The sequence below is a fragment of the Callithrix jacchus genome, chromosome 11 (assembly GCF_049354715.1).
Source record: "Callithrix jacchus isolate 240 chromosome 11, calJac240_pri, whole genome shotgun sequence".
Classification (NCBI taxonomy): Eukaryota; Metazoa; Chordata; class Mammalia; order Primates; family Cebidae; genus Callithrix; species Callithrix jacchus.
In genome coordinates, this window is record NC_133512.1 from 81,169,355 (window position 1) to 81,185,286 (window position 15,932).

The 15,932-nt window shown below is 34.9% G+C and overlaps 1 protein-coding gene across 13 annotated transcripts in view; it reads right to left on the bottom strand.

Annotated features, from left to right (window-relative positions):
- Positions 1–4,061: 4,061 nt before the first annotated feature.
- IMMP2L (inner mitochondrial membrane peptidase subunit 2) overlaps positions 4,062–15,932 on the bottom strand; it is a 935,160-nt gene continuing 923,289 nt past the window's right edge. For 10 of the 13 annotated variants that reach the window (XM_017975464.4, XM_002751760.7, XM_054237438.2 and 7 more), the window contains one exon: positions 4,062–15,378. In XM_017975464.4, coding sequence (XP_017830953.2) covers positions 15,129–15,378 — 250 coding nt within the window. In that variant the 3' untranslated portion in view covers positions 4,062–15,128. The remainder of the gene's footprint in view (positions 15,379–15,932) is intronic. The other 3 variants (XR_013524086.1, XR_013524085.1, XM_078343200.1) reach the window with 2 other exon arrangements.

A 15,932-nucleotide genomic window follows, 5' to 3' on the forward strand; every position in this document is an offset into this window, starting at 1 on the left:
GAAAACAGGAGGAGAGCAGAAAACTAGTTTATTCATGTTTATTCTTATAAGACAATTGTGAAGATCACCTGTGATATATCATGACAATATTCATGTTGACAAATGTATATAAATTTATGTCAAGGTGAGCTATTCTAACTGTGTAGATTCTAATAGTTTAGGAACACATGCTTCCTCTAAAATAAACCTGGGCATTGCTGGGACAGAAATTGAACCAATTTTACTAAATTCAGCATTTGAGAGGCTTGTTTATCCCTCCAGGGCACCTTTATGAGGCAGGCACTAAGGAATTAGAGTTACAGATTCAGTTGGTATCAGAACACAATAACATGATTCCTTACAAATATGGGTTCTAGAGCCCCAGATTTTGAAGATTCTTGTTATCTTTTCCATTTGCTCCCAGACTGTCAATGATAAGGAAATCTCATTATCTTTTGAAACAGTGCCTTGTCTTTCAGCTTATCCAAAGTCCTTAAGTGCTGTCTATCCCTGATTTATTCTTCAGGAGCATTTTTATTTTTAGCTTTGCTTCTTGCAACTAAAAAGTTTAGCTCATTCCCCAAGGAAATGTAACAGCCTTTTTCCTGGGAAGGAAATCTAGAAACATTTGTCCTGAGTGATATACCTCCTGTTTGGGGTTTGCACACAGATTCTACTGGACATTTCCAGGGCATTGTTTGACATTCAGAGGTAACATGTAAAATTGAGTATATGGTACCTCTGTCACACATTAAAGTGACGTGAGTCATGCTTGAGCTAAGAGACACGAGAGTTTTGATTTCTCCCATAGCAAGAAATTATATGCTGTAACATGTGCTTGGTAATTACAAATCTTTGCGTAGGCATCAGTGCCATATGCATAATATACCCCAGTGGCACCATTTCAAGGTTACAGAGTCACATTTTGTCAACGAATCATTTATAATCACCAATGCTACTGGAGCATTGTCTGTCACACTTTGCTCTGCATGGATGTTTCTATAACGAATTTTAGCGTTGCTAAGTGATTTCTTTAAAACACAAGTTAATGCTAGTGTATTTGAGACATTTCTTAAGGACTATGATAAAATGTCATCACATATCTTGGAAAAGGAGTAGGATAAGAAAGAAAAAGAATGGTAACCAAACCTTTGTTGATCGCTTATCATACCAGTAAAATAATCTTGTAACAGTAGTAAGGACATATGAACATTTGTGTACTTTTCTACCAAGGCTGCTTACCTTTTTGAATTATGAAAACTATGATTAAGTGACAGGGCTTAGATATGTTCATTTCTACATGCAACTTGCTCACATCAAAAGATACATGCATTCATTCTTTCTCTTATTTTTTAAATTGATCTTCACTTCAACCCTGCAAAGTGTGTATTATGCTGAAAATAGAATATCCAAGTGGTTAAGAGCATAGGCTCTCAGAGATTGAGAGTTTGACAGGCCCAGGTTAAAATCCTCATTCCACTAGTCTTTAGTTATATGACACCCACTCCACCCAAGGTCAATTAAATTTTGTTTACCTTGGCTTTTCCATCTGTAGAATGAGGACAATGACGTAGTCTCCTCGTTGAGTTGTTGATTAAATAATTAATACAAATATCCAATAAAAGATAATTATTCAACATTAACCATTATTTCCATTATAGTCATTTTTCAGATGAAATAATTTTTGAGAGATAATATAATTTGCCCAAGATTTACATTGCTAGGGAGTGGTTGACCTGGGATTTGAATCCTCTCTTACCAATATGAATAAGAATCACATGATTATCTGTATTTTTAGAAAATTATCTCTGATAGTCAGGAGCCTCTCACAGTGATTCAAGTTGACAAACCATTGAGATAAAGGAAAGACAATCTATTAGGTTGGTACAAAAGTAATTGCAGCTTTGCAATGAAAAGTAATGGCAAAACATCTCAATTACTTTTGCACCAACCTAATAGTTTTAGAGCCAGATGGACACTGGATTCCCATCTTAATCCTACCACTTACTAGGAATGTGACCCTGAGCAAATCATTTAACTTCTTGGATACTCAGCCTTCCCAACTTTATATTAGGAATAGCATCTACTTTCAAGTAAGTATTGTTGGGAAGACTAATGCATTAAATATATTTGCAAATCACTTAGCACAGTGTCTGATACATAGGAGGTATTCAATAAATAGCAGTTACAGTCATTATCATTGTCATTGTCATTACCACAACTTTATTGCCCAGAATGGCTCCCTGGAAGTTGCCACTACAAAGCACTGTAACGTCACCCAGAACAAACTAATATTAGAGACCCGACTCTTGTTCGTAATGCTCCATGATAAAGATAATTGGGTAAGCCAGACTGATTGGGTGAGTATGAGAGAATTCTATAGAAGAGAAAGTAACACTTAGGAAATCTTAGTACTTTTTTTCTCAAAGGGAAAATTAGAAGCAATGAGAAACCAAAAATTCAGATGTTAAAACTCTAAAATGTTTAAATTATCTTATTCATTAGACATATGTCAGGCCAGCATAAAATTTCAGCAATTTGATCTCATTTAGGAGGTTAAATGACCTTACTTTAAAAATCATATGAAAATTAAATTCAATAAAAATCAGTGTATACTTATATCTACCTAACTTAATGAGAAAAATTAGGTTTAGTTGTAAAGCTCTCCAAATTTGATTTAAAGTATATGTGGCCGCTGCAGGAAAATGGAGAAGATGTAAAAAACCTCTTGATATTAGAAAGAGCTAAGCCCTTAAATTCAGAGACTAAATGAGAGCTAAGGGAAATTCATTTCTTTAATTATAACTGCATCAAAAGTATGTTAGTCAAATGATAGCAATACAAGAAGGATTGAGATCTTTAAATGCCAAAATACAGGATTAATATATATAATCACAGGATTCTTGAGTAACAGTTTGTGTGAAGACGATATCCATTGGTGGTCAAACAAGAGCTATAAATAATTTTTTGAAGGGAAAAGTAAAATCCATCTGTCATTTGTTTCATTTATTATTAATACAAGGATATTGAATATCCAGATGATAATGCAAAGTAATCCCCTAAAATGTAAATTTCAATTGGATTCAAAATGTTTAACTGTCATTCAATTAGAAACTAAACAACCAGAGATTTAGAAAAGAAATTGCAAACGGACTGGTAGTGAAGACTTCAGAGAAGAACACACCATCACACAAGCTATCAGTGGTTTAAGCTTGAAAATCAAAATGGAAATCTCTGAAGCATCCATGTTTTACAACTTGATGAGAATATGAAGATAAGTGTGCAAACATAACTTATCAGCTGATGTTTATTATAAAATATAAAATCAAGAATAAATGACTATCAAGTGTATTCTGTTATGATATAACCCAGAGTAAATTTATATGTTTTATTAGTTCATACTCCTGCCAGTTATTTTATATTTGCAATATACTGTCAAGTAAGACTAACTTATTAAGCAGGAGCCCTTAGTAAGTCCCCATAAAGTTTATCTAACTTTTATGTTCAACAATCTCTATTAAAAATTCTTTCTTTGGTGGATTTAGTTGAAATAATATTCTCAGAAATATAAAGAATACACACAAGGTTATGTAGCTTAGACTATAATAAAAGTATTAGAGTAGGTTCTGACACAAACTTTGTGAAAATATTATAGTGCAATTAAAAATTTACAAAATACTAAGGCTTATTTTTTCTTTGGCTTAAAACTATGGACATTTAGACTTGTTAAAAAAGGAAAATACTATAAATGGCATAAAGCCCACTTAACATGTGAGAATGGAATTGATAATGTTCCAATCTCTAAAAATAAATGGAAGCTGACTAAATGAATGGTAAGAATGTAGAGTGCAACATGAAGGAAGATGATGCAATGACAATGGTTCATTGTGTAACAAAAACAGGGAGAGAAAAGCAGCTCACCTCTAAGTGTTCTTGTGAACCTATCTGTATTGAAATGAATAACATATGTGGGGACTGCTGGGAAGGGGCTGAAGTGAAAGTATCAGGAATGCTGTCCACCAAGTGTTACGCTCAGCATTATTTTTCTAAAAATCAACAGATTCTAGAACACACTCTCATTTTATTAATAGATTTTCTGTGATTTATCTCAACTTATGTTACACTTAATTTGTGACAAGTTTGACATTCAATTTACAGAATCTAAGAAATGGTCATTTTAAAGTAAAATAAAAATTTTTAAATGTCATTTGATATTTGTTCATGGAAATGCAAAATGTATACACTATTATTTAATACTTATATTTTCCCATTGAACATAGTCTGAAAGCACTAACTTCCACATTCCCCCCCCCCAGTGAAATACAAAACAAAGCAAAAACCCAGAATCTGTGTTCTAAAATTTTCATTTAGTAAATGATATCCATGATTCTCTCTTTATATTAGAAAACAATTAACAACTTAGGATAAGCAACATAAAAGGTGCAGCTGGTTCATAAATAAATAATTACTCAACTCTGAATCCAGTCTCCTCTCCCCACTATGGCCACTCTACATTTAGTAGGAATGTGGTAAAAAGAAATAACAGATAAGAACTGCTATTTATGACACAAATTTAAAATATTAAAATTTCAGCCACCCTCTTCCTGTATCCCTCCAGACATTTCTCCCAGTGGGTTTAGCCATCCACTATCTAGTAGAGTTTATATCTGAATGGTACACAATAAATATTCAGATATAATGAATGACCATTTGATATAATTTCACATACAACCAAAGATATGTGGACCAGAATCAAGTACAAACTTAAAATAGGTATCTGCCAAATATGATTCTGTTATCTGAAATGATATAAAAAGATACAGACGTAGTAATTTGAACACAAAATTACATCTACATTTATATTGTTCCTATAATGTAACAAGTAACATAAAGATAAGATTCCAAAATACTCTTCTGAATTGAAAAATTCTAAAAAGAGGTTCTAAAATGTCATGCCAACACATTTACCCCTTCCACCTTTTTCCATAGCCCACAAAATGCCTATATAAATCATACAAGATTTTAGAACTTACCATAGCAGAGAATTATCTTTGGATCAACTTTCCTGTCTATTACAACTAAAAATCTGGACAATTTATCTCAGTATTACCAATAACTTCTAAGATCCAGATTCTAGACATAAGAGAAATTGAGATGTGTATAACAGTCAGTTCACTCTTTCTCTTAGGGTATTGGCCCATGTGAATGCAGTAGCAAGGATGCTTAAAGCTAAGAATAGGTTTGTTTGCAGGCTCAAAGAGGAGGAGGCTCTCTGGTAAACATTATAGCATGGGAGGGTGAAGACAAAACAGAAATCTTCTTTGGCAGAAGTTAATATTTATTGAATTATTTCTAATATCTCTAGATAGCTTCAAATTATTTCCAAAATTTTTCAAATATGATTTTTCAAAATCAATTAAAATTGTATAAGCATACAAAATTGCAAGACCTGACCAAAGTCCAGGAAAAAAATAGACAATAGAAACAAACATATGAGAAATTAAAAAAATCAATCACACAGTTTAAGATATTATTAATATGTTTAACAAATAGATGATAAAATGATGAACTTAGGCAGAAAAACAGGAACTATAAAGAGAATCAAATGGAAATTTTATGACTGAAAAATAAAATAGTTGAAATTAGGAACTCAATGAATAATTTAACACCCATTTAGACACAATTGAAGAATTTGTAAACTGAAGGGTCAGAAAAATATATACACACTAAAGCAGAGAGAAAAAGGATTAAAAAACAGAGAAAAATATAAGGAAGAAACCAACCAGGGTTTTCTGTTGCTGCATATCACAAGGGAAATGGGTTTTATATTTGGAATCCTTCCAAGTTAGAAGGGCTTGATAAACACCTTTGGCTTTCCACTGAAACTCCAGAATGGCTACTACATCTTAAGAAAAAAAACTATGTTCCAAAACTCAGAGCAAATCCAAAGTAGATACATTCTAACAAAGTATGAAACCAAACGTTTATACATGTTCAAAGTGATTTTATTTTTTTTATTAATTAACCTGTCTACCAGAACAAAAACTAATGCTCCTTTGATGGAAACAGCAGAACCAAGAGCTTCTATAATACATCATTCAAAATTTGTAGTAAAACCTCACTAGACATACAAAGGAACAGCCATAGAGAAGTGTTGCCATAATCAAGAGAAATAACAATCAGTAGAAACTGATCCTGAGATAACCCAGGTTTGAAATCAAGAGATAAGTTTTAAAGGTAACTATTATCTGTATGTTTAATAACTTAAAAGAACAATAGTGATCACACATGATTAGAAGGATAATTTATAGAAAGAAATTGGGGCCGGGCGCGGTGGCTCAAGCCTGTAATCCTAGCACTTTGGGAGGCCAAGGCGGGTGGATCACGAGGTCAACAGATCGAGACCATCCTGGTCAACATGGTGAAACCCCGTCTCTACTAAAAATTACAAAAAATTAGCTGAGCACGGTGGCTCGTGCCTGTAATCCCAGCTACTCAGGAGGCTGAGGCAGGAGAATTGCCTGAACCCAGGGGGCGGAGGTTGCAGTGAGCCGAGATCGCGCCATTGCACTCCAGCCTGGGTAACAAAAGCGAAACTCTGTCTCAAAAAAAAAAAAAAAAAAAAAGAAATTGAAGCTATATAAATAAAGAAACTTGTTGTACAAAAATGAGAGTTTCACTGGATAGGGTTAATAAGAGATAAGAAACAGCAGAAGAAAGGATCAATGAACCTAAAATATAGAAAAATATTAATTATGTGATCTCAAATACAAAAATAAAAGTTTAAAATTGAACAGATCCTCAAAACCTGTGGTACACATAAAGCAGATAATTAAGACATGCATAATTGAAATACCAGAGGAGAAAATAATGAGAAACAATATTTGAAGAAATAATAGCTCAAAAATTCCCAAATTTGGTATAAAACATCAACTTATACATCCAAGAAACTCAGCAAACACCAAATCAGGAATATACAAAGAAAACCACACCCAGGAACATGATAGTCAAACTGTAGACCAAAGGCAACAGAAAAACCTTAAAAGCAGACCAGAGGAAAGTTGAATTATTATTAAAGGAAAAATAATGATGATTCTCAAAAAAAGAAACAGAAGACAATAAAATGTTATCTACTAGTGGTAACTGCTAAGACAGAATTCTAAACTCAGTGAACATATCTTTAAAAGATAAATACAATACTAAAGATTTTTCAGACAACCAAAAACTGAGAGAATGAATCAGTAGCAGACCCTCATCAAATAAAATATTTTACATAGTTCCTCAGGCAAAAGAAAATTAATTCCACCTGAAGGCATGGAAATTCAGGAAAAAAATAATAAATATGTGAATAAAGTTTTAAAATATTGACTATATTCTAAACATCAATAATATATTGTATAGTTTAAAATATATGTAAATTCTTTTCAATGACAAAGATGGCACCAAAGGCAGTGGTTGTTTAATAGGCTTAAAGTGATTTGAGGTCCTAACATTGTCTATATTCGGAATATGCTACAATTTGAATGTCTTTCTCCTCCAAAATTTATAAGTTGAAATTCTAGTTCCCCAATTCAATAGTATTGGGAAGTGAAGACTGTGGCAGGGGTGGAGGCCTCTTGTACAAGATTAATATCCTATAAAGAGACCTGAAGAAGCTTGTTTGCCCCTTCTGCCATATAAGGTTACAGTGAGAAGACATCTATGAAGGACGAGAGGCCTTGTCAGAGAGTAATTCTGCTGGCACCTTCATCTCGGACTTCCGAACTTCCCAAACTGTGAGAAATAAATTTCTTTTGTTTATAAATTACCTAATCTATTTTTCTATAGCAGCCTGAATGGACAAAGTCAGAATCATTTATTCTCATTAAATTATGGTTAGAAGATGTAGACTTCTATTTAGATTAAAATTAGGATTTTCTACTTAGCTTAATATTCAACAGACTCATAAATTATATGTAACATTGTAGATATGATTTGTTTTACATGTCATATGCTACTTTCACCTTTTTTGGTCCTCTTAGTAATTTATGTGCAATATATAATATATGTATACATATTTATACACATAATTTTTGTTTAAGGTTGAGGAGTTTGTAAGGAGTTTGGGACATATTAGTAAGGTTGTCTCATTATAATTTTTCCCTGGCAGATATCTAATTTTGGTCCATTGTTGCTTATTAAAAATAAAAACAAAAACATTAAAGAAATCATTCAAGATAGAGTATATTTTTAGGAGCAACAAAGTCCACTCTGGTTCTAACTAGAGGTGTTTTGTAGAGATGAGATATAAGCCCTGACTCTACAGTTAGCCAATGCTTCAATTCCAGATTCAGGGAAGGTTATCTACCATCACCTGAGTTGTGGAAATTGCAGTTAAAAAGCTACCCTACCAGCTTGAAACACCCTAGCTCCAAAATGGGTAGAACTTGATGTTAACAGAGACACCTGGTTTCTGAACAGCAGCTCAGATAGATCAGCAATCATAGTCAAGTGATGATAAAGAAAAATGCAATGTAAGACACTGAAAAAGTTTCTGTAACATATATTTTAAAAAATCATGTCATAAGGTCTTTAAAGAATGTTTTCCAGCATGCCTGTAATCCCAGCTACTCAGGAGGCTGAGGCAGGAGAATTTCCTGAACCCAGGAGGTGAAGGTTGCGGTGAGCTGAGATCACGCCATTGCACCCCAGCCTGGGTAACAAAAGCGAAACTCCGTCTCAAAAAAAAAAAAGAATTTTTTCCATAAAGGTTACTACTTTTAAAAAAGAGAATTTTAGAAACCAAATATTTTTTCTCCTCAATGTGCATGTGTATGCTACATCCACCATGTAAGAGAAGGCAAGATAAAAAGAATAAAAATAAATGAAATATGCAAGAAAATAAAATTAATGTTGGAAATAGAAAAATGCATATTCATATATCAGTAAACTAAATTAGTGATGGGAAAGATAAATTTGGCAAATATATCCAGAATGCAGAATAAATTATGAAACAAGAAACAAAAATAATTTAAAAGAATATTACAGACATGGAATAAGGAAATGGAAAAGGCTGGGCTCAATGGCTCACACCTACTACAATCCTAGCCCTTTGGGAGGCCAAGGTGGGGGGATTGCCTGAACTCAGGAGTTCAAGAGCTGCCTGACCAATATGGTGAAACCCCATCTCTACTAAAAATACAGAAAAAAAAAATTAGCTGGGTGTGGTAACATGGGTGTAGTACCACCTATTCATGAGGCCAAGGCATGAGAACCTCTCAAATCTGGGAACCTGGGAGGCAGAGGTTGCAGTGAGCTAAGATAGCAGCACTGCACTCCAGCCTGGGCAACAGAGCAAGACTCTGTCTCCAAAGGAAAAAAAAAATTAAAACATAAGAATAGTAAGAGAAGTTCAAATGGATAAATTCCTGGACACTTACACCCTCCCAAGCCTAAACCAGGAAGAATTTGAAACCCTAAATAGACCAATACCAACAGCTGAAGTTAAGGCAGAAATAAATAGCCTACCAACCAAAAAAAGCCCAGGTCCAGATGGGTTCACAGCCTAATTCTACCAGAGGTACAAAGATGAGCTGGAACCACTCCTTCTGAAATTATTCCAAACAATACAAAAAGAGGGAATCCTTCCCAAATTATTTTATGAGACCAACATCATCCTGATACCAAAACCTGGGAGAGACTCAACAAAAAGAAAACTTTAGGCCAATATCCATGATGAACATAGATACAAAAATCTTCAATAAGATACTGGCAAACCAATTTTAAGAGCACGTGAAAAAGCTTGTCCATCACCATCAAGTAGGCTTCATTCCGGGGATGCAAGGCTAGCTCAACATACACAAGTCTGTAAACGAAATCCACCACATAAACAGAACCAAAGACAAAAACCACATGATTATCTCAATACATGCAGAGAAGGACTTTGACAAAATTCAACAGCATTTTATGCTAAAATCTCCCAAAAAACTAGGTATTGAAGGAATGTTTATCAAAATAATAAAAGCTATTTTTGACAAACACACAGCCAATATCATAATGAAAGGGCAAAAACTGGAAGAATTCCCTTTGAAATCTGGCACTAGACAAGGATGCCCTCTCTCACCACTCCTATTCAATATAGTATTGGAAGTTCTAGTCAGAGTAATCAGGCAAGAAAAAGAAATAAAGAGTATTCAATTAGGAAAGGAGAAAGTCAAATTGTCTCTATCTGCAGATGGCATGATTGTATATTTAGAAGACCCCATTGTCTCAGCCCAAAATCTCCTTAAACTGATAAGCAACTTCAGCAGTCTCAGGATACAAAATCAATGTGCAGAAATCACAAGCATTTCTATACACGAATAACAGACTTAAAGAGAGCCAAATCAAGAGCAAACTCCCATTCACAATTGTTACATATCAAATAAAATACCTAGGAATACAACTAACAAAGGATGTAAAGGACCTCTTCAAGGAGAACTACAAGCCACTGCTCAAGGAAATAAGATAGAACACAAACAGATGGAGAAACATTCCATGCTCATGGTTAGGAAGAATCAATATCATAAAAATGGCCATACTGCCCAAAGCAATTTACATACTCAATGCTATCCCCATCAAGCTACCAATGACTGTCTTAATAGAACTGGAAAAAAACACCTTAAACTTCATATGGAACCAAAAGAAAACCTGCATAGCCAAGACAATTCTAAGCAAAAAGAACAAAGCTGGAAGCATCATGCTACCTAACTTCAAAGTATACTACAAGGCTACAGTAACCAAAACAGCATGGTACTGGTACCAAAACAGAGATACAGACCAGTGGAGCAGGACAGAGACCCCAGAGGCAATGCCACACATCTACAACCATCTGATCTTTGACAAACCTGACAAAAACAAGCAATGGGGAATGAACTCCCTGTTTAACAAATGGTGTTGGGAAAACAGGCTAGCCATGTGCAGGAAACAGAAACTGGACCCCTTCCTGACACCTTACACTAAAATTAACTCCAGATGGATTAAAGACTTAAACATAAGACTAAACACCATAAAAACCCTAGAAGAAAACCTAGGCAAAACCATTCAGGACATAGGCATAGGCAAGGATTTCATGATTAAAACACCAAAAGCATTGGCCACAAAAGCCAAAATAGACAAATGGTACCTAATTAAGCTCCAGAGCTTCTGTCCAACAAAAGAAACAATCATTAGAGTGAACTGGCAACCAATAGAATCAGAAAAAATTTTTCAATCTACCCATCTGACAAAGGGCTAATATCCACAATCTACAAAGAACTAAAACAGATTTACAAGAAGAAAAAAACAAACCCATTCAAAAGTGGGTGAAGGATATGAACAGACACTTTTCAAAAGAAGACACATATGAGGCCAACAAACATGAAAAAAATGGTCATCACTGGTCATTAGAGAAATGCAAATCAAAACCACATTGAGATACCATTTCATGCCAGATATAATGGCAATTATTAAAAAATCTGGAGACAACAGAAGCTGGAGAGGATGTGGAGAAACAGGAACACTTTTACACTGTTGGTGGGAATGTAAATTAGTTCAACCATTGTGGAAGACAGTGTGGCGATTCCTCAAGAACCTAGAAATAGAAATTCCATTCAACCCAGCAATCCCATTACTGGGTATATACCCAAAGGATTATAAATCATTCTATTATGAAGACACATGCACAAGTCTATTCATTGCAGCAATGTTTACAATAGCAAAGACCTGGAACCAACCCAAATGCCTCTCAGTGATAAACTGGACAAGGAAAATGTGGCACATATATGCCATGGAATACTACGCAGCCATAAAAAAGATGAGTTTGCATCCTTTGTAGGGACATGGATGAATCTCAAAACCATCATTCTCAGAAAACTGACACAAGAACAGAAAATCAAACACTGCATGTTCTCACTCATAGGCAGGTGTTGAACAGTAAGAACATATGGACACAGGGAGGGGAGCATCACACACTGGGGTCTGTTGAGGGGGACTAGGGGAGGGACAGTGGGGAATGGGAGTTTGGAGAGGGATAACATGGGGAGAAATGACAGATATAGATGACGAGGGGATGAAGGCAGCAAACCACTTTGCCATGTATGTACCTATGCAACAATCCTGCATGATCTGCACATATACCCCAGAACCTAAAGTACAATGGGAAAAAGTTCAATGACTGTAGTAAAACAATGGTAATACAAGAAAGAAGAAATAATATGATCTGAGTGTCACAGTACTGATGAGGACACATCAGATACTTTTGTAGTCATTGGAGTACAGTGCTGAGCAACACAAATTACATGCATTTTACATTCCAGTTGGCACAACATCAACAAATAATAGCACAACAATGAGAGTGCTACCAAGGAAATGCAGCAACCCAGGTGCATAGACAGTGATAACGGGGCGGTGGCTGCTTTAGAAAGGATGACCAGAGAAGTTCCATGAGGAGACAATTTTGAGTAGACCTGAGAAAGGTTCGGGAGGAAATCACCAGGTATATAGAGATGAGAATGGGTTAGGAGGGAATAGAGAAAATATTTTAATACTTTGGACTAATATTATGGAGAGTAAAACTTCAAGAAAAATCCAACTGTTGATTGACTATAGTTGATTATGTAAACTATAAATTAAGAAATTGAAGTATTTTCCAAGTTCCATTTCCAAAGGCCAGTCTCCACCTTCCCCCCAAAATGTATGCCAGTGATGTTTTATATCTGCAGCATGGATAAAAATTTCTTTAAATTTCCTTTTTTTCTGACCATCTGAATTCAGAAACAATATGTGCAAGGCAAAAGTGAGCATGCTAATTTGGTGGTTTAACATTCATTGGAGTTTAAAAGTTCTTCAAAATATAACACATTTTAATAAATTACTTGGTAAAACTGTTTGAAATGACTTTCATAAAAAGTGAAAAAAAATTAATTACAAATCTCAATCTTCCTGAGGTATAATCACTATTTTACATTCTATAAATTAAATGTATAAAACACAATACACACACCACATTGTGAATGGTAAACTGGCAGTAATGTTTGAGGGGAAACTATTCAAGTAACTGAAATCGTTCATATAGATTAAATTTATAATTCACAGGAGAGGAACTCTATTCATCCTAGAAGGCTCTGCCTGTGGCACCTCTCCTCTGATGGTTTCCCCCAACCCTATTTCCTTAGACACAATCAGATTTACATTCCTTTCTGCTCCCATTGCACTTATTCCATGCTCTACACCTCCTGCTAAATTGTATGTTAACTGTTTGCCTCTTTACAGTTCCTCTACCCCCACCAATAGCCTATGAGATCATTTGTTTTATCTACTTTGATTTTCCTTTAACACAGTGCCTAGGATTCATACATTGATAGGACAGGATTTTATTGTCAATTATGAGCAATGGTATGACCAAGTTGAGCAAGACAAACCCTGCACTAGATAAGACTAATGGTTCACAGTCTAGTAGGGGAAAAAATATGGACATGAATCATTAACAGGCAGAGTGATATATTCATGAAATGTATGCACCAGGTAGAGCAGTGATTCTGCCTGGATTTGTATTCCTGAGGAAGTAACAAGTCAGCTGAGCTGTTCAACAAACATTAGGCATTAACTCTGCTGGTGATGTGCTGGATGGCTAGTGAATAGAAAATTGAATAGAAAGAGCATTTACCTTCTCTCCAAAGATTTACAATCTTGAATAAATAGTTCCAGTAACAATGGCACGGGTAGTCAATAACATAGCAAGGCTAATAGCCAATTGGCTAAACTGTTAAAATATTGAACTCTTCTACACCAGTGGTAAATAGCAGCTACTACAAGCACCTGTCTATTTGTTCTTTACTCTACCTCACCTCAGTACTCCCAATCCCCCTCATATGACCCTTAGACCTTCCTGTGTTCCAGCAGGTAAATAGTCACCACTACAAGCACCTCTATATTTGTTCCTTACACTATCTTCCCTCAACACTCCCAATCCCTTCTTATATGACCCTTAGACCTTCTGTATTACAGTAAGTAAAGGGTCAGTACCTTCATGCACTAAACATTTTACATATAATTCCAAGGAATACACTTTGCTAAGAAAGAAAAACAAGGCTTGAAATAGCAGTGAGTATTTGGTAAAATGCAGTTAAAAGCCAGGGTATGAAGTTCAAGTTGGGGAAAAGAGAAAATGGAATTAAAGAATTGAGAAGGGCAATGAAGAGCCACAGAAAAATTTTAAGCAATTTCTGCTTTTAAAACAAAATTCTGTGCAACTTAGTATTTAAGTGCTTGTCAATATGTTGATGCTAATACTAATTTGCACAAACCTCTAACCAATGGAAGGAAAAGAAGCTTTCATAAATATTGACTTAGATGCAGGAAATTTATCTCCTTATCTATACAAATTACAGGCTCTCTTATTCTGTTACTTTGCAATTGGTGATTTCAATATTATAGACTTGAATACTGAGAAGTAATTAGGGGAAGAAAATCAAACTTGGCTGATCGAGACTGTTTTTTCTTCTATTTTGTTCAGAATTTTTAACAAATAGTATGACTAAATTCTGATAAATAAATTCTTACTCATCATTGTGAACAGGCATGAGATCACTCTGAAATGTTGGATTAAAAAGGGCCAATAAGAAAGGCTTGACTGTATGTAAGTATCAATAGAATGGATTTTATTCAGAAGAGAAATTCCTTATTAATGGATGTACTGAATGAAAATTAAACACTCCAAACAGGACCTGAACAAATTAGGACCAAAAGAAACAAAACAGGACCCGCTGTTTGCTGTTTCTCCTAATTGGCAGTTACTGCTTTTAGACACTACAAATCACAATATAATTCCTATCATTATATGTATAATATGTGTTCCTTCTTGTTCTACCTTAGCAGTAAGTGGCAAATAAATCATTTTGATTGAATATTAATTTTCAATTTATTTCAGCAGCAAGCACCAGAATCAAAACCCAACAATCAATATAAGTATAGGTAACAAATAATCTGAAATTTAGCCCCATTAAGACATGTGGGTACAATGTTTTTATATTCCCAAAGGTCTGCATATTTTGGGAGCATTTAACAGCAGCTTGCTAAAATTTAACACAAATCACGTGCCACTTAATACTGTTTAATGTTTGAAAAGTATTTATTTAATAATACAGATCATCCTAATGCGCTATAAATATTTCTCGCACAGCAGTGTATGGTGGGAAGTGTTTCCCTTTTGGAGGTTTCTTTTTTCCATTCCTCTCCAGCAGTTGGCCTCCCATTGCCAGCAACTCAGGTAGATCCATGCAGTCAATCCTCTTGAATCCGTACTGGTAGACGCTCTGGAGGAAGAACAGATTCCAATTTCTGCCAGCGCTCTGGGGGCCACAGGATATGTGTGGCATGGGCATGCAGAAGTCCCAGAGAAACCTGAGTTCATGAGAAACACGAAGAAAGCAAGAAAGAAATCATTTTGTAAGAATCGTTATTAATATCTTGAAAGCAGAATTTGATCCAGATTTATTTAACATTCCATAGAAAGGTGATGGTGAGTTAAAACAAATAGTAAACACCTTTTGTAGCCATTGAAATACAAAGAAAAAAATAGTAAGCACTTATATAGTATTTTTCTACGTACTATTAAATGTAAACTCCTTTAATCATCACAGAAAAGATTTGAATTAGGTTCTGTTAGTATTTCCCTTTTACAGATGAGAAAGCTAAGTTCGGAGGTTAAAAAACTAGTCAAAAGTCATACAGCTACCAAGTGGTTAGTCTGTCTTTAGAACCAAGCAGTTGACTCCAGAGTCCACCATCTTAACCTCAATCGCCTATCTGCATAGACCCACGAAGCATAAATCTGGTGTATATTCTCAGAGTTTCCCACAGAGTTATTGGTATCCCAAAGAGACTTTCTTCATGGAAAACTCACAGAGTCCTGAAATATATATATATATATATGTTGTGAAAAACACTGTCCCACC